Below are 23,051 nucleotides of genomic sequence, written 5' to 3' on the forward strand. Positions count from 1 at the left end.
CCCAGCCCGGTGAAGTCCCGTTTCATCATGCAGCTTTAGTGACTCTGCGGGGCTGTCACTCTCATCTGGTATTGCCAACATTCTGACTAAAGCCTCTTGCAAAAGTTTGCAGCATTCGCCGGAGGCTGACTACAGCTCCCAGAATTCCCCGGGAGCTTCCCGGTGCCGATTGGCTGAGCCCCAGGCTCCTGAGGGGGTGTTCCCCCGCCTCCCCGGGAAACAGGCATCTGATTGGCTGCGGTGCAGGGGCTTTTGTGTCCCCGCCCTTCCCCAGGGACCGCAGCGGGCAGAGCGGTTCTGCTGGTGTCAGATCCTGGCAAGCGCTGGCAGTTCCGAGGCGGAGATGCTGAGGAGCGCTGGGTTCGCTAGCAGCGCTGGCCACTGCGGACTCCCGAGGAGCTCCGGGCCGTGAAAATCCTTGCGCAGCGGCCAATCCCGAGGCCATTCACCCCTCCAGAAGCCAGACAAGCGGAGAGTCCAGCGCAGCGGAGGCTGTTCCCGGATCCTGGGCTTTCGGAGCGTTCTGGAACCCCGAGAGACACCCCCGCGGGCTCTAGAAGCTCCCACCGCGGCCCCTAGTCCCGGCTTCCCGCGCGCGTCTGTCTGAAAGCCCCCTCGGGTGCACGGGCGGTCGCCGAGCCGCGTCTGGGTCCTGGCGCACACCATGATCGTTGCGGACTCCGAGTGCCGCGCGGAGCTGAAGGGCTACCTGCCCGGGGCTGGAGAGGTAAGCAGCGAGCGAGCGACGCCACTCTTCCCTCGAACCCAGAGCCGCGTCCAAGCTTCGGGTTGTTGCGAGCTGAGTCTGTGAGCCGCCCCCTCGGCCGGAGGAGGGGGAATGGAGCGCGTAACCTGGAGTGGGGTTGCATCAACCGGCAGCCTCGGCCCCCTCTGCCTCCGCCTCCTCCCCCCTCCCCGGAGCGGGGGGCGGGGATGGGGTAGGGATTGTAGAGCCCTCCGCGGCTCCCTCAGACTCCCTGCCAGAGAGAGGGGAGCCTTCTCGAGGTTATCTTGGGTTTGGGCCCTCGTCTAGGGAGTGTTCAAGTCCAGGCAAATCCCGGCGCGTCGGCCGGACCACTCCTCCTCCCCGCCCCCTTCCGCAGGTCCCTTCCTCTAGGCTGGGGCTAGAGGAACCGTTTCTAGGTAATATGTGTACCGGCTCCAGTGCCCCCGCTCGGTGATGGGAGTACTTGGTGCTGGCCCACGAAGGTCGACCCCGTCCCTCGCCCCCACCTGCACCCCCGATTTGCACTGAGGGCGCGGGAGCTCCGGGGCCTTGGCGGATTGCCGGGTATGCCGCGGTGAAAGCTCGCGGAGGGGAAAAATCCTGTCCGTGGCTCCCGAAGCCAAGCGCCGATTTGGCTGTGCCCTACTAACTGATCTGAAGTCCCAGAAGTTTTGTTTTGCAGAGACTGCCTTTACAGTAAGGCTGGGAATACGGCTGCACCCAATCTGACACCCTCCTGCCCCATTACCACCACCACGGACCATGAACATCTTGTTTATTACGCACCTACTGGATGGCAGGCTCCGGTTCTGCCTTTTCTCTGAGTCCTCAGGACTTAAACTAGCAGAATATGAGCTATACTGTTACCCCTCCTCTAGGAGATGAGGAAATTGAGGCCCAGGAGGGGCTGTGGAGAGGCTTCCTTGGCTCACCCTGCAAAGCAGCTCATTCTTTGGCTGTGGTATGTTTAGGATTTCCCAGTGTGGTTGGCTCAGCAGGGAGTTTTGCTTGTTTCTTTGGTTTCCAGGCCTGGAGCCTGGTGCAGGTGTCTTACTGGGGTTGGGAGTCAGACCTGTGCTAGTCCTGAACTGTGATCCTGGGAATAAATGGCTGCACTTTTCTGAGCAGCTTGGTTTCTTGGGGTCCTCGGTTTTCTGTTAGCTTGTCACCCCGCCCCCCCCACCCCCCCACCCCTGGTTTAGGAGCCCAAGTGAAGGAAGGAAAACTGCTCCTGCCTCTTCTCAGCTGTGTGACTTTGACCAAGTCATCTTACTCTCTGAGTCAGTTTCCTTCTTTGTGAAAAAAAAATAGAAATAATTTTCTTTATTGAGAGCACCTGGGCACTAGAGCAGGCGTGTCCCCGGTTCATGTCCCCCAGCCCTCCTACTTTCTTGCTCTGTGACCTTGGCCAAGGGATCCCTTCTCTGATCAGCAGCTTCCTTGCATCGGGTTTGGCCCTGTCTCCGAGGGATTGTTGGGAGAGTTAACTGAGAAGACATGCAAAGGCCAGTGCACAGTGCCTGGAGCATAGCAACTAAGTCCTGCGTCAAACACGCTAGGTATTGTTAGAATGTGGCCACAGCATGTATTTCCCCTTCCCCAGAGTGTCTCTTGCAAGGGGGTGTCTGAGCCCGCCCCTCCTTCCTGAGGCGAATGTTGGCTCATCTCTCTTTGGGACAGCGTCTGGGAAGTGATATGGGGAGAAAAGCAAGCTCCAGGTGGACTGGGCTGACTCCGAGGGCGGGGCCTTTAGATGGAAGCTTGCTAGCTGTCAACAACAGAAGGGGTGGGGGAATTGGTAATGTCAGATCCCCTTCTGCATATTCTTCTCTCTCAAGAAAAGAGGACCTTGGGAAGATGTCTGTTTTAAGCAGAATCTTTTAGAAGACAGTAGGGTGCTGAACTTACAGAGTCCTGTGCCCAAGCCCTAAGGGAAGCTGGACAAGTACATACAAGGAATGTACAGTCCCCTCAACTCTCATACTGTGACCCACAAGTCAAGGCCTTCAGACACTTCACTCTAGTACTGTTAGTGTGTTCTCAGAGCCCTCCTGAGCTCTTGAAACATCACTGCTTCAAGGAAAGTCTTTCCTTCCCCACCTCTGCATACCGGCTTCCTGTCCCCCTTCTTCATTGCAAGAGCTGTTATCCCAGTTATAGTGTAGCAGTTGTGTAATCAGGCATTTCTTGTCTGTGTACCTTGCTAGACTGGAAACACTGTAGGCCCCATCACCAGCACTGTTCTTAGCACCTAATAAGTGCTCGTAACTATTTGCCCTTGTTGGCTTAGCTGACCCTTGTGAACTGTGCACAGGCTTTGAAGTCAGATCTGAGCTTGCCTGTCTGGAACAGGTCTCCAAAAGAGCCTCAGTGAGCTGTCTCTGAAGAAGGGATCAGTTCAGTTCAGTCGCTCAGTTGTATCTGACTCTTTGTGACCCCATGGACTGTAGCACGCCAGGCTTCCTTGTCCATTATCAACTCCTGGAGCTTGCTCAAACTCATGTCCATGGAGTCGGTGATGCCGTCCAATCATCTCATCCTCTGTCATCCCCTTCTCCTTGTGCCTTCAATCTTTCCCAGCATCAGGGTCTTCTCCAATGAGTTGGCTCTTTGCATCAGGTAGCCAAAGAATTGGAGCTTCAGCTTCAGCATCAGTCCTTCCAATGAATATTCAGGACTGATTTCCTTTAGGATTGAAGAAGGGATAAGAAGACCTATTTCCCTCCAGGTGGTTGTGAGAAATCAGCCAGATCATGGTGGGGAGATGAGTTTATGGCACCACTCACACATGCCTCTCCCAAAGGAGGACTCTGACTCCCTCTCAAGTGTAAACCCAGGCAAGTATCTTGAATTCATCAGCCCACGGGGAGGGGAGTCTCTACCCATGCCCAGCTGGCAGAGTAACCTCAAAGGAGTCTGTAATTCAGTCCTGGTGATGGCAGGCCTACCAGGAATAAAGGCTGAGGCTGATCCGGGTGGCACACTGAACCCTTGCAAGCCAGACTGAGCTGAATTCAAATCTTGAGTTGGCCACTTGTCAGCTGTGGCTTAACCTTTGGAACTTTAATCTTTCCTTGTGTGCAGAAGAGACCCCTACTCCCACTCCCGAACTTATGAAATTAAATGTAACCAGTGTGCTAGTGTCAGAGTTAATATGAAAGGGAATTGTGAGTTGACCTGTAAATCAGGAGCCAGGCACGGAGTGCTGAAGTGATTGATCCTCTCCTTACAACCATCCTGATGCCATCTCAGTTGAGTGACCTCCCAGCTAACTGACCTCAGTGTTCTCGCTGCCCTGGGTGGTCCTCTCAGTTGAAACTCACTGGTTTTTTTCTCTGCCCCACCATAGCTGTGTTGCCTTAGGTGGGTCACCTGCCCCACTCTCGTCTCCCCTTCTTCATCCATATAGTCAGGGAAGGGATCTTGCCTTTATCAGGTGTGTGAACATGGATCCTGAGCCACATGTGGCTATTTAAATTTAGATAAATTAGATTTTATTGAATTTAAAACAGTTTTTTAGCTGCACTCGTTGCATTTCAAATGCTCGGCCTCTGTATGTGAAAGTGTTAGTCGCTCAGTTGTGTCCGACTCTTTGCGACCCCGTGGACTGTAACCCACCAGGCTCCTCTGTCCACGGGATTATGCAGGCAAACATACTGGAGTGGGTAGTTGCTCCCTTTTCCAGGGGATTTTCCCAACCCAGGGATTGAAGTCGGGTCTCCTGTGTTATAGGCAGATTCTTTACCATCCGAGCCAGCACAGACGCCACCAAGGAAGTGACGTGGGGCTACCATCTTTATTGGACAGTGCAGATGAACAATATCCATCACTACAGAAAGTTCTATTGGACTTGCTGTGCTAAGTACTGGGGTCACAACAGGGAACTTGATCCAGGGCATGCTCTCAAGGTATGAAACAACGCAGGATAACTAGGGCTGTTACTGGGGCAGTGGATCCCCTGGACATGTGGACAGGGAGAAGGAGCCTCTCACTCCTGGTGAACCCCAGAGGCAAAGCCTTGGGGCCACTGAGACCTTGAGAAGTTTACAGAATGGGAATAGTTTCTGCAGTTGAGGAAATCTGATTTGTATCCTAACCCTGCTACCTCTTTCCTGGCTGAGTGACCTGACCTCTCTGAACCTTATTCCCCATCTGTAAAATGGGAACTCCTCAAGTGCACATGAAATAAAGGCTTAGCCCATGGCAATCAGTGTTGTTACCTACCATTATTATTGACTTCCTACCCCAGGAAATAGGGAAGGGCTGGTTTGGAGGTGTCATTTCTTGGCAGTGGGCCTCTGCTCTGTCCACTTCCTCTCAGGTTTGGGGTGTCTGGGTTGGGGAAGCAAGCAGAGTATTGGAACTCTAGATTAGAATCTACTCAGTCTTGCCTTCAGGGCTTTGAACTTTCCACTACCTTTGCCTGGAATGCTGGTTCCCTATATCTCTATAGGCCCTTTACAGGCCCATCAACTCATTTACATATTTGATATTTAGATACCAGCTTAAAGGTTGTCTCCTCAGTGGCTTCCCCTGTCTAGGACTGGAATACTGCACATACTTCTCCACCCCATTATACACTCTTATATTGCTCTTTTACTCTATAGAATCTGTGATTTGAAATTCTATTCGTCATTTGTTTAATTGTCTTTCTCCTTTGAATTTACACTCTCCTAGAATTTACACTCTGGTACTCTTGCTGCCTATAATGTAGTCATAAAAAATATTTGTCAAGGGACTTCCCTGGTGGTCCAGTGGCTAAGACTCCATGCTCCTGATGCAGGGGGGCCTGGTTTAATCCCCTGGTTAGGGAACTAGATCCCGCATGCCACAACTACAGATTCCTGATGCTGGAGCTAAGACCCAGTGCACCCAAATAAATAAATAAATAGTTTTAAAAATTTTCATTCGAATGAACAAATTAATTCTGGTTCTATCTGGAAAGCACTTTGCACAGTGCCTTATACTTGAGAAAGCAATCAATGAATGGAGTGAAACAATGGCCCTCCCTGGCAAATTATGCCAGGTCCCACCCAATTAAGTTAGAATTGCTGGGCCTTGGCATTGGTATTTTTTTTAAAAACTTCTCAAAGGGATTCTACCTGTACAGCTTGGGTTGAGAAGCCCTTGTTTGAAATAACAATGAGGTTAATGATCGCTGACTTGCTAAGTGCTTGCTGTGATAGAGGTACTGAGGTAAGGCCTCCATAGGCATTATCTTCATTAAATCCCCATGACTACCCAGTGAAAGTAGGTACTATTATTACCCCATAATTTGGAGAGGAAACTGAGGCTCACATTGCTAGCAGATAATAGGGGATGGAGTTGTCTTTTGAGCCCAGGCATTTTGTGTCAACAGTCCCTATCTTTTAAGGGTACTCTGCTTTATTGTCCAAATCATTATCATCATCTTCACTGAGGCCGATAACGTTGGTAGATCTGGACCTATCACGTAAAGATCCATAGGCCTCAGTTTCTTCCTTTGAGAGCTCCTGGGGCAGACTTTAGAGAGGGAGGGGCTTCCCGAAACTGTTCTCTGGCCCTCCCTACCTAGTACCCTGGTGGGCCCTCCCTGTCCCCCCCGCCCCGCCCGACCCCCCCAGTTCCTTCCTGCCCTTCCCCACCACACCTGGCTGTGGTTTTCTGTCTGTCCTTAGGTCGCCTGAGGGGGAGGCCCAGTTTGTGGAGTCAGCAATCCTTATCTCCCAGACAGAGCTGTTAGGCTTTTTCTCTTTGGTGAGGGAGGAGGAAAGCTGAAACAGGAGTGCTTGGGGATTGTGCTGGTTTCTAAGCCAGACTTGGACCAGCCTGGTCTGGTAGATCCCAGAAGTATGGGTTGCAAAGGACCTGAGCAGTCAGCCCAACTGCCTTCTTTGTCCAAGATTAAAGCTCAGAGAGTCTAAGTGACTTTCTCGGAGTCACACAGCAAGTTAGTGGCAACAGAATTGGTACTCATACCGGGGACTTTTGTACCCTTGTTCTTTCCTTTGTGGTCTTTCAGAGCCCCAGAGCTCTGCCTCCCTCAGGGGGCTTTTCAGTTCAGCCCCTCAGTCCTCTCCACCTTTTTGCAACCGCATGCACTGAAGCACACTAGGCTTCCCTGTCCATCACCAACTGCCGGAGCCTGCTCAAACTCATGTCCATTGAGTCGGTGATGCCATCCAACCATCTCGTTCTCTGTCGTCCCCTTCTTCTCCCACCTTCAATCCTTCCCAGCATCAGGGTCTTTTCAAATGAGTCAGTTCTTCACATCAGGTGGCCAAAGTATTAGAGCTTCGGCTTCAGCTTCAGTCCTTCCAATGTGTGTGTGATGGGGTGGCTTTTAGCTATGTGAAAAAGAAGGTTCACTTATCCTTAGTCTCTGGACACCTGGGGATTAACACTAAGTCTAGATTGGTATGAGGAGGGGTGAGTTAGGGCGACATCATCTCTGTTCAGTGAGGATATGACTCTGGCTTGGATAAACTGTTTCTAAAGCCAGTGCTGAGACAACCCCTGCCCCCAACCCCTGCCGCCCAGGTATGAAAACAAATGAGTAAATAAAATTGGTGGTTTCCATAGAGGCCCCTACACCCACGTCAAGATACAGCTGCTGCCATCAGCATTGCCCTCCATGTAGCTCTGGTTTCTTCATTCACAGACTAGTGTGAATTACCTGGCTCTGCTCTTCACAAAATGTAATCTGGAAATACGGAGACCTAAATCAGATAATTAGAAGGTGATGCTTTCAGAAGCAAAAGCACTGGGAATTGTGGGGTCACAGATGAGGGTCAGAAGAAGGTGCTCAGACCCTGGAAAATGGAGTTAATTCCACAAAAGGTGTGACCCCTGAGAGGGATCTGAGCCACTAACTATCTGGAAGGCAACAGGAGGTGGAGGCAGGATTTTAAGCCAGTTGATGAGATTTGCACTCGGGAAAGTTTACTCTGGCTATTGAAAGTTTGCCCTTGTTAGTAACCACCACAGTCATGTACTTACTAGATCTGCTTCTGGTCCCCGAAGTGGGGTTGCGGGTGGATGCTTTATTTATTCATTCATTCTGTTGTCTTGGGAGAGGATGGAGAAGGGGCCAGGGCTGTGGAGGCAGGTAGACCATTGGTGAGGCAGTGGGTGGTGGTCCAGACAAGGGTCAATGATGTCTACTAGGTGGTGGTGGATGAAAAAATGACAGTGAAGCTATATCATAGGAATCTAGGAGGCTTGGTAACCTGGTTTCAGGATATAAACAAGGGAGTTTCTCATACAAGTTCTCCAGGGGTACCAAAAGGTGGCCTCCTGGGAAAGTGCAACACTGTGGCTGTATAATTTCCTTTGCCCAGCCCCTGCAACTCAGTAGGGGGACTCCTGGGTCCCTTCCCAGTTCCTGAAGAACTCAGCCTGTGGGGTGAGCTCTCTTGCTTGTTTACCCTTTCTCCACCCACCAAGCTGCTCTCTATCTCCACCTGACTCCTGGTGCACCAGAAAAGTGATTCTAAAACTCACTGTGGGGATTTCCTTGGTGGTCCAGTGGCTAAGACTCCACACTCCCAATGTAGGGGGCCCAGGTTCGATCCCTGGTCAGGGAACTGATCCCATATGCCACAGCGAAGATCAAAAATCTCATGTGCCTCAACTGAGACCGGGCATAACCAAATAAATAAATATTTAAAAATAAAATTAAAGCTCAGTGTGGCCCCTCCTTATTGTGGTAAGGAGAGAGAACTATCTTCTTAGTCCTCCCTTTTACCTCTGACTGACCATGATGTGTTTCCTTCAAGGAGCAGAGAGAGAGCCGCGTCCGACGAGGCCCCCGAGGGCCCAGCGCCTTCATTCCAGTAGGGGAGGTAAGCTTGGCAGGGGTTAGGATTGTTGTTGGTCCCTGGAAGGAAAGGACATGGGGCACTGAGTGGGTGGGTGGGGTTTTCTGGTCTCTTGAATTGCAGCTTTGAAACTACCCCTTCAGGTTGCTGACTCATTTAATCCACAAAACAGCTCTGCTCGAAGCAGGCATCTCAGCCCCATTTTACTGGGAAGAAACAAGCTCCAAGAGATAAAATGCTAACAACACAGCTAGGTGATGAACAAACTTGTGGTTTCCAGAACAAGACTTGTTTTTCCTTAAGAAGGCGGAACTATCTGTAGTTATCTTCTCACCCTTGAATGTACATGCATTAAAGTGTTTTTTTTTTCCTAACTTCAAGTGTAATGGATGTTCATTATTTTAAAATTCCCAGTGTTTCAGAAAACTTCAGTTTCTTGTAATCCCAACCCCACTGAGATAATCACTGTTAACCATTTGCCACTGTTTTCCAGACTTCTTTTCATTTGGAGCCAAGGTCATAGTTTGTAACATGATTTTGTTAGTGTTGTTCATTTGAGGAGTTGGTTTTTTTTCCTCATTGGTTGTTATGTTTTGTTATTTACATAATACATCAGAGACATCTTTCATCTACTGAGTCAGATCATGTATTCATTTATTTAACAGGTGTCTGTTGAATGATTAATCTGTCAGGCACTGTTCTAGGTGCCGGGGATACAGACAAACAAAACTCCTTGCCATCACAAAACTGCCATTCCAGTGGGGGGTTTGTGGTGGGGAGAACTTCAAAACACACACACAGACAAATTAAAAAATAATCGTTTCCTTCTTTTCCTTTGGCCTTCACTGAACAAAGACAAACATTTCCTTGTCCTCCTTGCCTTCCTAAATGTGTAGGCCAAATAGTTAACGAGCTGTTAACAAATGTCTGACCTCTCCAGTTCCTTTCACCCTTTGTGAATGGATGAAAGCACACAGCCACCTGCTGTAGCCCAGAATGTTAAACTCAGATATTCTTATCTTTTTTTTTCATTGATAAATAACTACTCTTCTTCTGTAAGAGAGGAAAGAAATAGTCTTTGAACTTAATTGGGAATTGAATCCTGGTTCTTCATTTATCAGATCTGTAACCTTGAGCCAAGAATGAAACCTCTCTGGGCCTTGATTCTCTCATGTGTCAGTGGGGGAAAATAATACTATTCACCTCACAGGAAGTTGGGAAGAACTGATGAGATAATATAGACAGGGAAAGCTCCAAGCTCAGACCCGGCGTGGAGAAAGCACTCAAGAAATGTGAACTGTTTTGCATCTGCTTCCAATGACTGCACAGCTTTGCACCATTACTACCAAGGGCCCAGGTTCAATCCCTGGTTGGGGAACTAAGATCCCACAAGCCACGTGGCGTGGCCAAAAAAAAAAAAGAAGCTCTATGAAAGTAGGAGAAGCTGTATTCTAATCTCTGTGCCTGAGTCTTTCTATCTAAACTTGGAGAAAATAAGTCTCTAATTTCATAGTTATGAGGGTTAAATGAATCAATATATATAATGTGTTTGAATAGCAAGCATTGTATAAGTATCGACTACTATTGTATAAAGTGTCCAATAAGTATTTTATTAATCACTTAATGAAATATCTTTTCCTCCGCTGATCTCCTTTTTGTTGGACATGGTGGTTGTCTTCAGTTTCTTGCTATTAAAATCACAATGAATGCAGTGAATATGTTGGTTTCTCTGGTGGGGAGGGCACGAGGGAGTCACCCTTTCCTCATGTTTGCTTGGCAGGTCCTGCAGGAGGGAGCCGAGAGCCTCGAGCAGCACCTGGGGCTGGAGGCACTGATGTCCTCGGGGCGGGTGGACAACCTGGCCGTGGTGATGGGCCTGCACCCTGACTACTTTACCAGCTTCTGGCGCCTGCACTACCTGCTGCTGCACACGGATGGGCCCCTGGCCAATTCCTGGCGCCATTACATCGCCATCATGGTGAGCTGGTCTGAGCCTGACTTTCATAGGGGTGGGTTCATTGTGGGGTGCAGCCCTCAGATCTCTTTGCTGGGGGCTTGATTCCACAAACAGGAGAAGAGGAGGCTCAGAGCAGAGCCCTAGCTTTATCTGACCCTCCATCGAATTTTAGATTTTTTTAAGTAGGAAATTTAATTTTTATTAAATTTTTTTTTATTTTATGTCAGAGGATCATTGTTTTACAATGTTGTTTTAGTTTCAAGTGTACAGCAAAGTGATTTAGATATACATTTATCCATTCAAAAAGACACTGTTTCACTCAGGACCACCCAACCAGCGGCAAAGCTGGGGTTAGAACCTAAGTTTCCTGCCTCTCAGGCAACAGTGAGGCTTATGACGTTTCCCTCCATGGGGTGCCCACCCCGAGCAGGGCACAGGAAGAATAGGGTGACCTGGGCTCTGTCCACCACCTCCAGGCTGCTGCCCGCCACCAGTGTTCCTACCTGGTGGGCTCCCACATGGCCGAGTTCCTGCAGACTGGCGGTGACCCTGAGTGGCTGCTTGGCCTCCACCGCGCCCCTGAGAAACTGCGCAAGCTCAGCGAGATCAACAAGCTGCTGGCCCATCGGCCATGGCTCATCACCAAGGAGCACATCCAGGTGCAGTGGGCAGGGAGGCAGGTCCCCAGGGGAGCGTGGGGCTGGGATGGGGCTTGGCAGGCAGCCCGGGGCAAAGCAACTGAGCAAGTCTGGCCTTGCCTTTTCTCTCCAGGCCTTGCTGAAGACGGGTGAGCACAGCTGGTCCCTGGCCGAGCTTATCCAGGCCCTGGTCCTGCTCACACACTGCCACTCGCTGGCCTCCTTCGTGTTCGGCTGTGGCATCCTCCCTGAGGGGGACCCTGAGGGCAGCCCCGCTCCCCAGGCCCCTTCACCCCCCAGTGAGCAGAGCACGCCCCCTAGCAGGGACTCGCTGAACCACTCCGGGGTAAGTCAGGGGCTTGAGTCTTGCTGGGAGAGGAAGGGGTGGGGGGGGCCCTCCCTGCCTGCAGCTGCTTCCTTATCACACCCTGGGAGACCTTAGAAAAGTATTTTCTTTTCTTTTGTTTTTTTTTAAGGTGTATTTATTTATTTTTGGCTGCACTGGGTCTTCCTTGCTGTACCGGGGCTTTCTTTAGTTGCAGCCAGTAGGGGCTACTCTTTGTCACGGTTCGCAGGCACTGGAGTGCAAGCTCAGTAGTTACAGTGCACAGGCTTAGATGCCCTGCAGCCTGTAGAATCTTCCCAGATCAGGGATCGAACCCGTGCACCCTCATTGGCAGGCAGATCCTTAACCACTGAACCACCTGGGAAGCCCCAAGTCATTTGGTTCTGAAACTCAGTTTCCTTATGTGGAAGATGAGAATAAAGACTCCTTCTTCATTAAGGGTTGTGAGCCTGAGATGAAATAACCATGTGACTAGCCTCAGCATGGAACCCCTTGGGCCCAAAGCAGCTGACTTTCAACACTGTAACAATACAAAGGTTGCCTCTTATTCTGTAAAGTGGCCTTGTTTGTGTGTATTTTAAAAATACAGATACTTTAAAAAGCCCTTTCTTGTGAGGGGAGCTGACCCTCAGAGAAGACCTGTCTGTCTATAGCTGCTTAAACATTACTTCCAGAAGCACAGGCCATGTGAGCTGTCCAGTACACAGAAGGCCCTGCATGTGAGAAAGATGTGTGGGGTTTCTGGAGTCAAGGGAGAAGGGGCGGATGGTCACTGCCGGGTCAATCCTACAGGGCTTTGAGGCTGCCCGCGATGTGGAAGCTCTGATGGAACGCATGAGGCAGCTGCAGGAGAGCCTGCTGCGGGATGAGGGCGCCTCGCAGGAGGAGATGGAGAGCCGCTTTGAGCTGGAGAAGTCAGAGAGCCTACTGGTGACCCCCTCAGGTACAGGGTCACAGGCATCCAAGTTCAGGAGCTGCCCCCTCCTTGCACCCTCTCTGCTGGGAAGCTGGCACCTTCATGTTACTGCACCTCAGTAGCCACACCCCAGCCACCACTTCCAAGAAGTTCTGAGCATGGGCTCTGGGGTCAGGCCTGGGTTTGAATCCTGGCCTCCTAGCCTTTCTTCTTTCTTTTTGGCCAGGCCATGTAGTATGCAGGATCTTAGGGATCTTAGTTCCCTGACCAGGCATGGAACCCATGCTCCCTGCAATGAAAGGCAGATTCTCAACCTCTGGGCCACCAGGGAAGTCCCTGTTAGCTTCCCTGGCAGTGTGCCCACTGATAAGTCACTTACTGTCTCAGGTCCCAGTCTCCTCCTCCATGAGGGATTCATGTGTAGGGAAATGAGACAACAGAAGCAAAGTGCTGAGCACAGAGCCTGGCCCAGGGTAAGCGGCTCCATAAGTAGCCACTGTTGTTAGGATTGCTGTTATTATTATGGGGGCCTTAGCCCCTGGACCACGGGTCTGATTTACCACCTTCCCCAGGCCTGGCTCCTGCCGAAGTTCTGGTTCCACTCACTGTGGCGAGGGGCGTTCTTGGGCCCCCCTATTACACGTTCCCCAGCACCCCCTCCCCACTGATGATTAATGAGGGGTGGAGGCCTCTGTGCTCCATGCCTTGGCTTCACTGTGACCTCTTTCTGACATCCTCAGTGGACATCCTGGAACCCTCTGCAAACCCAGATATGCTGTGCTTCGTGGAAGACCCCACTTTCGGATATGAGGACTTTACCCGGCGAGGGACTCAGGCACCCCCCACCTTCCGTGCCCAGGTAGGTTCCCCCTACTGGTCTTAGCATTGCTTTTTTAAAATTAATTAATTATTTTTTTTTAGACCGCTCTGGGTCTTCACTGCTGTGTACATGCTTTCTTTAGTTGTGGTGAGCAGGGGCTACTCTGTTGTGGTGTGAGGGCTTCTCATTGCCGAGCACAGGCTCTAGAGCCCAGGTTCAGTAATTGTGGTTCAGGGGCTTGGTTGACCCATAGCATGTGGGATCTTCCCAGACCAGGGATCGGACCCATGTCCCCTGCTTTGGAGGGTGGATTCTAAGCCACTGAAACTCCAGGGAAGTCCCAGCATTGCTTTACAAACAAGCAGGAATGGGTAATTCCATGAAAGAAGTGGGAGACCCTGAAGGTGAAAAGACCCAGCCGGGTCCTACGCTCAGAGGATCTTGACCACAGGAAGGAAGTCATCACCAAGTTGCATCCTCCTCAGCTTCTCAGGTCCAGACCAAGCAGCGGGTTAGATTTGTGGGGGTGGAGAGAGGCACTATGGAGATATCAGCTGTGCTGCAGAAGATGGCGTCTCTCTGGCCAGCCTCAGGCCCCAAGGATTCTACTCACTGACTGACCCCTTTCCACGTTTCTCAGGATTATACCTGGGAAGACCATGGCTATTCACTGATCCAGCGGCTCTACCCTGAGGGTGGACAGCTGCTGGATGAGAAGTTCCAGGCAGCCTATAGTCTCACCTATAACACCATCGCCATGCACAGTGGAGTAGATACCTCCATGCTCCGCAGGGCCATCTGGAATTACATCCACTGCGTCTTTGGCATCAGGTAAGTGAAAGTCCCCTCATCCAGGCATGGTGTACCACAAGCCCTCTATCCGAGCTCACAATTGTTTCCTTTTTCTCTTTGTCTTTCTTTCCCTTTCTTCCTGCCTATACTATTCTTCAAATCAAATATATTCCTTGGCTGATTATAAAAGATAATAGCCATCCTCAGTTCTTAAAAGGCTTTAATTCCACCCCCAGGAATAACTAGGGAGATTTTACACACACACACACACACACACACACACACACACACACACACACACACGTATACTTACATACATACACACATATATACATACAAAGAGAGTTATGTTTGTATTTCCATTCTAAGTAGCAGTTCTTCTCTCATAATAAAGAAAAACAACAGAAATGCCCAATGGTGAAATTTGATTTTTAGTAAATTTAGAAAAAAAGAGATAATGAAAAGAAGAAAATAAAAATCATTCATGATCCCACCTGCTCTTACTATTGTCAGGTATTGGCTTGGTCAAAGAGTTCATTTGGATTTTTCCGTCAACAACTTATGGAAAAACCTGAATGCATTTTTTGGCTAACCCAATATTTCACTGCGTGGGCTGAGCTGTGCTTTATTGGCCAATCTCCCGCTGGCCAACCTCTTTCACAAGTCTCCAATCCAGGAGAAGCCAAGGATGATGGGCATCTTAGGGTGTATATGTGGCACACCGTGGCCTCCCTTGGTGCCCAGCTCCCAGGTCCAGGCTGCTCCACTCTGCAACATGGCCCTTGCTCCTAAACCAAATCTGCCCTCTAGTCTAAAACCAGTCTTCCTCATCCACACTGATCCGTGATGACTCACCGCCTCGCTGGACTGGGGAGGAACAGAATAGCTTCTAGACTTGTCACCAACTTGCTCTTTGACTTTGAACAAGCTGATTGCCTTCCACAGGCTTCAGTTTGCCCATCAGTAAAATGACTACCAACTCCTTTTTCCCTTTCCCTCTTCCTTCTCCAGGGTAAACATTCACACTGATCTCCTGCCCCATCTCCCATGTATGGCCTTAGCTATAAAGTGGTGACTATGAGCGTGGAGGCAGGCAGAGCTGGGTTTGAATTCCATTCCCAGCTGTGTGACCTGGGACTTCACTTCTCTGAACCTCATTGTATAGTACAAAACTATAATAGTTTTGTATCCAGTCCTGTACTGAAGTTTCGAGGATGCTGTGAATGTATGTCCACATGGTCAGTGCAGCGTGCTCAGCCTCTGTGCATTCCCTTGCGAGTCCAGTGGCCTGTGATATATGACATTAGCTGCTTTTCTAAGAGGAACCAAGCTTCTAGCTGCTTCCTACCTTCTGCCTTTTCTTGCTGCTCTCTGTCCCCCTTCTGCAGAGTGGGGCTGGGGGAGAGGAGTTCTGTGGGAGCAGAGGTGTGAGTGATTCTTTCTGGGTCTTTCCATCCAGATATGATGACTATGACTACGGGGAGGTGAACCAGCTCCTGGAGCGGAACCTCAAGGTCTATATCAAGACGGTGGCCTGCTATCCGGAGAAGACCACCCGAAGAATGTACAACCACTTCTGGAGGCACTTCCGCCACTCAGAGAAGGTGCGGCTCATGGGGGAGGAACAGGATGGAAGCCTGTGGAGGAGGCGAGGGCTCGGGACCATTGAGGTCCTGACCCAGGGATCCAACCTGCGTCTCTTCATGTCTCCTGCGTCGGCAGGCAGATTCTTTACCACGAGCGCCCCCTGGGAAGCCCATTTACTCACCTGTAAAATGGGTGTCCTCAGTGGCAGCCAGAAGGACCTGGGCTCAAATCATAACACTGTCACTTGGGAGCTGTGTGACCTTGGGCAGGTCATTTTGCTTCTCTGAGCTTGTTATCTTGACAATAAAAATTTAAAAACTGCCTGTATTTCAAGGTCACTGGGAGGATGAAGTGAGAAAATGAAGGTAAACCTCTGATCCCAAATAAATGCTCAGAGGTAGCTGTTGTTTTTAGCTTTGGGGGATAAAGAGGTTAGTCATGATCGGGATAAATATGCTTGAAATTCTCCCACAGTCCTTGCACCAAGTTACTCAGAGCCTTAGGAAAGGGAAGGATGAAATGGGTGGTCAGGGATGATGGCACTCTGGCAGGGAAGGGGATGGTGAGGAATGACATCAGTTGCCAACAAGCCCTCGTCTGTGCCCCCAGGTCCACGTGAACTTGCTACTGCTGGAGGCCCGCATGCAAGCCGCCCTGCTCTATGCCCTTCGCGCCATCACCCGTTACATGACCTGACTCACGTGCAAGATCTGCGCCTGAAACAGCTGACTGTGGGGGGCATCCTTCTCACTGCAAGGACTTCTCTGTTTGGAGACAGACCCTAATCTCTTACTGTCCCATACCCACCTACCCTACTCTGGGGGTGGGCCTGGGGTGTGACGTGCAGCCTCCCCAGCCACACCCTCCTTCTCACTGGAATGGACAGGACCATTGCACTGACTCTGGTATCTCAGCTCTGCCCCTGAGGCGTCGGGGGCTGGAAGAGGACCATAGCGGATTCCCAGGTGCCAGCCCCTTCTAACCGCCCTTACCCTCAGAGGCCAAGGGCACAGGAAGGAAAATGGACTGAGCGTGGACTTGTGTGCCAGCAGGCGGGGGCCCAGGCAGCAGAAGCACTTTGGCCTTCCTGGCCTGGGAAGTCCCTGGCTGGCCCCCAGGGAGAGGGGCAAACACCTCCAGGGACTGACACTCCAAGCAGCTTCACCTCTCCTCCAGCTCCCTCCTCCACAAGATTTCATTACCTCCCACCTGCCATTCACCCATCAATGTGAAAATCAGGGTCACAGCCGGTCTGTGCATCTGGCTCCCCAGAAGCCCGTTCTGTCCAGCAGCCCACAGACCCCTTGCTCCCTGGTCACGCCAGTCCTAGTTCAATTCCCTTGACTCCCTTTGCCCTCTTACCCTTTTCTCCACCACCTGGTGGAGTGAGGCCCCAGGAGAGAGACCAAGCACATCAAGCAAGTAGATTATCTCTAGAGTTCGAAGTCTCTGTTGGTCACTTTGCCTTCAGATGAGGAGGGAGTATTATATGATAAATTCTCTGTGTTTTGGTTTTACGTGGGTGAGGTTCTTTGCTGCCCACCCCTAGAGCCTCAGGCAGTGTCTGAGGGCAGGAGTGTTTCCCCAGAGCTGACCTACCTGGCGGAGGCTGGCACCCCATGCTGTCTCATCTCCCCTGGCCCTGCCACAGACATTTGCCAAAAAAGTGAGCCTTTCCAGGTGGTTCCAGGGACTCAGGGAGACAGGCAGGAGACCCCAAGTTTCTTGTGTAGGCCCTGTCATGGCCAGGTGAGCCCCATTTCCACAGTTACAGACTGAGGGGTAGGACCACATTTTGTGATATCTGGGCCTTCACTCAGGTTCTGAGCCCAGCCTGCCAGCACCCAGCTGCACACATTGCAGGATCCCGAGGGCCTCTGGGGATTTTACACACACACACACACACACACACACACACACACACACACTGCCTGCAGTCAGTCTGTCCGGGCTACCTGCCAAGGACCTTCCCACCCCCATCCCATTTTCTGTCCCTTCTCAGTTGCTTTTAGGTGGATCCCTTGGAGGCAGAAGCAGCCAAGGACTGATCCCAGGCACTCTGTAGCAAACAAACTGTGAATTCTGACTTCCCTTGCCCTTCCTCCAGTCGTAGGTGCCTCCCCTCCAATCGGCTGGGAGGAGACTGAAGAAAGGCAAGGGCCAAGATGCTGCTGCTTCTGACCCTCCTCTCTGGGGCAGGGCAGGAGAGGAGCCTGGTTCATTGTGCCACATTTCATACCCGTGCAGGCATGGGTGAGCGACTGGCACCCCTTTCCGGCCTCAAAGCCCTCCCTACAGTGAAGCTGGGCAGGAGGAAAGAGGCCCCAGCATTGGGGTTTGGATTCTAGAGGGGACGTGATGACCGGCAGTGTCGAGTGCAGTGATCTTTGCCTTTGCTACCATTTCTGTATGATGAGAAATAAAAGTTCACCAAGGTTTTGTTTTGTACTTCTTGTTAATGGGCTGTTTTTCCATTTCCTGGGGGTCATGGTTCACCTCTTAGCATAAACAGGGAGCTGCGATTGCATCAGGGACCTGACCTAGCAGCCCGTACCCTGCTGAGCACTTGTGCCCGGTGACCGCAGGGTTGGGAGTGGTTGGCACTCAAAGTCTACTTTTGTCCCTTGGGTGTCCAGCCCCGCCACCCCTCTGTGGCTGGCCTGGTGCTGTGAAATAATAATGGCTGTGTTATTTTTCTCACTCAGCCTGGCCCTGGGCTGGGTACTTGGAGGTCATTTCTCTGAATCTGCAGCAAAATCTTTCAAGAGAATTGAGACTCATGGGTCAAGTGGCATTACTGAGGCCATGTCAGGTCAGTGAAAGAGCCAGGATTCCAGCTGGGGTCAACCTGATTGTGAAGCCATGGCATTTCACCTTGCTGTTTTCCCACTACCAAGATCCTGCTGAGGCAGAAGGAGGATATGTGAGAATTTCTTGGGGGACCCTCTGTTTCTCCTGCCCTGTCACTTCATTCTTTCTGGTTTCTCACCCCTTCCCTCGCTCCCTCCCCAGAACCAAGGAGACAGGCATGAGGAGTTAATGTGACTCCAAGTTGTACCAGTGCCATTTAGTAATAGCTGTGTGACCTTGGTCAATCATCTTAGCTTCTCTGGGCATCAGGAACTCCAGCAAACTTATCAGAAAAACCACATTGTGACTAAGAGTTAAGACCGCTCCTGCTGGTTTCCCACTTCCTCTTAATGCTGCCGTCACAAAATGAAAACCAGGTCTCCTTCAGGAAGCCTCCCCTGATTGACTTCCCTGTAACCCTTTCCTCCCTTCATCTTTTAAAAATTCGTGTATTTTAAAAAATATTTATTTGGCTGTGCCAAGTCTTATTTGCAGCATGCAGGATCTTTAGTTGTGGCATGAAAACTCTCAGCTGTGGCATGTCGGATCTAGTTCCCTGACCAGGGACTGAACCCCCCTGTCCCCTGCATTAGGAGCACAGAGTCTTAGCCACTGAACCACTAGGGAGGTTCCCTTTAAATTTGTTTTTAATTGAGGGATAATTACTTTATATTAGTGTTGTGTTGGTTTCTGCTGTACAACAACGTGAATCAGCCATATGTCTACACGTATCCCCTCCTTCCATCCCACCCCTCTAGGTCATCACAGAGCACTGAGCTGAGCTGCCTGTGCTATGCAGCAGCTTCCCTCTATCTATTTTACAGGTGGTAGTATATATCCCTGCTTCATTTTTGCAATGTTCCTGTACACGTTTTCTTCTTTCTACAGTCATCTGAGAGGATGGGAGAAAAAATAAGTCAGACTTGGAGTACAGAACTTAGATTCTGGTCCTGACCTATCATTTATTATCCCTGGGAGGGGAAGGGTTAATTAGTTTCACGGTGTCTCAAGTTTGCACAAAAAACCAGGGCAAAACGTTTTCTTTTCCAGGTAGCATTATTGAGTGACTGTTGCCTAATGTAATCGCTCCATCTGCATAGCAACCCTGTGAGAAAGGAGCGGTGGTCCCATTTTACAGATGTGGAGAAGGAACCTCGAGTTACAGCCTAAGAATATGATAGAACCAGGTTCAAATTCCAACCCTGACACTTAATGTTGTACCATAAGCAAGTTACTTCAATTCTCTCTCCTCAAGTTCTTAATCTAGGCAACAGAATTAATATACCTAGGATCACAGGAGGGTTGTGTGGATTAAATAATGCATGGAAAGCACCTAGCACAGTTCAAGTACCTCGAACTAAGTCATTCCGTATTCAGATACCTGCTCAGCATCACAGAACAGAGACAGAATTTGTACCTTAGTCAGTCTGACTCCAAAGCATTACTTTAGTCCCCAGACCCCCTTAGGCCCTCAGTCTGCATCTCTAAAAATCATGTTCAAGTTGATTTGCCTGTAGAATTGAAAACTCTTGGCTCCAGATTGGATCAAATGAATCTGTTTTAAACTTCTGCAGCCTGCAGTCCAGGACCTGGGCATGTTTACCCAGGTCGGAGTTCGGGGAAACTTTCTGGTAGCTTAATTTTTGGTTGCTCTGGCTTTTGAAGACCATTAAGAGTAGTTAGAAACAGGAGCTGGATGAGTCTCCTTTGCTGCTGCTGCTGCTGCTGCTAAGACGCTTCAGTCGTGTCCAACTCTATGTGACCCCATAGACGGCAGCCCACCAGGCTCCCCCGTCCCTGGGATTCTCCAGGTAAGAACACTGGAGTGGGTTGCCATTGCCTTCTCCAGAGTCTCCTCTAGCAGATTTCACCAGAGCCCTGGGACAAGTGGAATGGAGAAGTGGCTCACAAAATTTTTGCGCCTCAGAATCTCCTAGAGGGTCAGTGTTTAGAGGTAGAGCTCAGAAATTTGCAGCTTTAACAGCTTCCCTGCTGTTCTGATGCCAAGCTCATTCTTTCTTTCAATAACAGATGGTGTGCACCTAATATGTAAATGCCCTGGGCACAGAGTAGTAGAAAAGACAAGCATGGCTCCTGCCTTCTTGCAATTTATTATCTAGTGGAGGAGACAGATATTAGATCATTACACAACTAATTGTTTCAATTATAATTGCAATCGGCACCTCAAAAGGAGAGATTCAAGGTGCTGTCAGAGTATTTTCAACCTAGCATCAGAAGCTTTTCTTCCAAGGAAGTATGTTGGGTTTCTGCAGAAATGAACACACATCCAAGAGGAGCGATTTCCCACCTACTGAAGCACCTTCTTGGAACCCAAAGTCTCCATGGAACAGTTAGAAAACTGCTAACCTACATTCTTCTCTAATGGATGCTGTTGTGTGCAACACAGACTGTGGCAGGCATGCCTTCCTACACGCCACACTCTGTTGGGAGAGTGGATTGCTGAGTGCCTTTCTGGGAACTGCCCTGAGTTGAAGGGAGCAACCAAGTTCATGGTTATGTCCCACCAGGCAGTCTAGTCTGCCTCCAAGGCCTGGTAGATGGGAGAGGAGTATACGAAGGTCTGACCTCTTTGCCTCTATTTGAAACAACTCAAGGATTGCCCCAGCTCTACTGCTGCCTTCGTGATCAGCTGAGGTCCGTGTTGCTGCTGCACTTGCAGTCCAAATTCTGTCTGATTCGAATCCCCAATAAACCTGTGCAACTTTCCATCTCAGAGTCTGCTCACCAAGGTACTTAGCTTAAGACACACTTATTGCAGACGGTGAAAGTAAAGACCAGAGGGGAGAAATTTCTTGCTTGTGGTCTCACAAGCCTGAACCTTTAGATCCTCTTCAGAGTTTGTGACCGCCCTCTGTCAGAGTCCTACAGCTTCCTGTCTCAGCTTTCTTTTCCCAAGGCTGGAGGCGACAGCTGCAATGCTGACAGGGCCACAAAAGATCCTCTCTCCCATCCCCACTGCCAACGCTGGAGACCTTGGACAAGTTACTTGCCGTCTCTAGGGGAATGTTAAGTACACTCACTGCCTGAGTGTCCTACCTTCTCTTAAGCCATCCCGTGTCATGGCCCTGGTTCTGAGAAAAACCATGTCTCAGCTGGAAGAGCTTCTTTCCCCTTCTCTCTGAATCACCTCTAACCTCAATGTTGCTTCCCATTCAGGGAACCCTTGAGCTTCTGTCCCAATTCCAAGTTTCTAAACTCACCTCCCAAGGAGGAGCCCCTTTTCTAAGTTCATGCCCACATCATCAGGTGCTTACACTGTTGCAGACACTGCTGGATGGTGGCGGTATAGTGGTGAATGACAGAGACACAGTCCCAGCCCTCAAGGACCTTAAAACCCAGTGTTAAAGATGAACATCCCACAAGTACTTTGATGATTCCTGGGAAGAAAAAAACCAAAATGCACAGGGAGCCATGAGAACACGCAGCAGGGGAATGTCCATACTCAGGATGGGAGTTCCCAGAGAAACACTTTGGACATGAAGGATGAGAAAGGACCAGTCAAGGATGAGAGGAGAGAAAGGGGGTGGAACCAAAAACGATTTCTGGCTGGGACTTCCCTGGTGGTCCAGTGGCTAAGACTCTGCATTCCCAAGGCAAAGAGAGGGCCAGGGTTCAATCCCTGGTTGGAGGACTAGATTCCACAAGCCATAGCAAAAGATCCCACATGACTCAACGAAGAAGATTCCACATGCCGCAACTAAGACCTGGCACAGCCAAATAAATGAATAAGTATTCTTTTATTAAAAAAAAAAAAGATTTCTGGGAGAGGAAATGGCATGAAAGATTTAAAACAGGAAGGCAGCCTGGCAGGGGCAGAGAGAGCAGAGAGAATATGAGGAAGGGGAAGGTAAGGAGAAAGCCCAGGGCAGGCAGTCATATTAAGAATTTTGAACTTTATCCTATTGGCAAGGGGAAGTCTTCAGAGATCTTGCTATTTACGACAAAATAGACACTGTGGACTGAATGTTCGTGTCCCTCTCGAATTCATATGTTGAAACTCTAAATCCCAGTGTGATGTTATCTGAAGACAGGGCCTTTGGGAGGTAATTATGTCATGCCTCTTGATGGGATTACTGCCCTTCTGAGAAGAGACAGGAGGGAGCTTGCTTTCTCTCTCTCTCTCCACTGTGTGAAGACATAGCAAGGACGACGGTTCTCATCAACAACTGGTCTGGCTAGTACCTTGACCTTGAACTTCCTAGCCTCTCAGTTCAGTTCAGTTCAGTCACTCAGTCGTGTCCAACTCTTTGCAACCCCATGATGGCAGCACATCCTCCCAGCCTCTAGAACTGTGAAAAATAAGTGTCTGTTGTTTATGTCACTCAGTCTAAGATTATTTTTGTGATAGTAGCCTGAATTAAAACAATAGGTAGCCTTTATTAGAAGAAGGAGTAGAGAAGGTCATGAGACTTAGGACTGCCTACATGCTGGGTCCTCCATCAGTGATTCACAAGCATGACCTCATTTCTTTCTCCCCACAGCCCTGTAGAGTAGAGCCTGGTATTGTCTCCCTTTTACAGGTGGACGTAATGGAAATGAAGGCTTTCCAGGTGGCACTAGTGGTAAAGAACGCGCCTGCCCAGGCAGGAGATGCGAGA

The 23,051-nt window shown here is 49.9% G+C and overlaps 1 protein-coding gene and 1 non-coding gene across 3 annotated transcripts; both read left to right on the forward strand.

Moving 5' to 3' along the window:
• On the forward strand, positions 231–18,030 carry SESN2 (sestrin 2). Of its 2 annotated transcripts, none has more exons than XM_018056884.1 (10): positions 231–727; positions 8,485–8,550; positions 10,307–10,504; positions 10,960–11,142; positions 11,255–11,467; positions 12,260–12,410; positions 13,124–13,242; positions 13,844–14,034; positions 15,455–15,599; positions 16,192–18,030. In XM_018056884.1, exons 1-10 carry the CDS (start codon positions 665–667, stop codon positions 16,276–16,278), a joined length of 1,416 nt encoding a protein of 471 aa, XP_017912373.1. In that variant the 5' UTR covers positions 231–664; the 3' UTR covers positions 16,279–18,030. The 2 variants fall into 2 exon arrangements, with proteins under 2 accessions (XP_017912373.1, XP_017912371.1); XM_018056882.1 differs by lacking the exon at positions 231–727 and adding an exon at positions 4,409–4,635.
• On the forward strand, positions 8,220–8,292 carry TRNAG-CCC. Its single transcript has one exon. It is a non-coding gene; the product is annotated as a tRNA-Gly (tRNA).

Source organism: Capra hircus, chromosome 2 (genome assembly GCF_001704415.2).
Source record: "Capra hircus breed San Clemente chromosome 2, ASM170441v1, whole genome shotgun sequence".
Taxonomy (NCBI): domain Eukaryota; kingdom Metazoa; phylum Chordata; class Mammalia; order Artiodactyla; family Bovidae; genus Capra; species Capra hircus.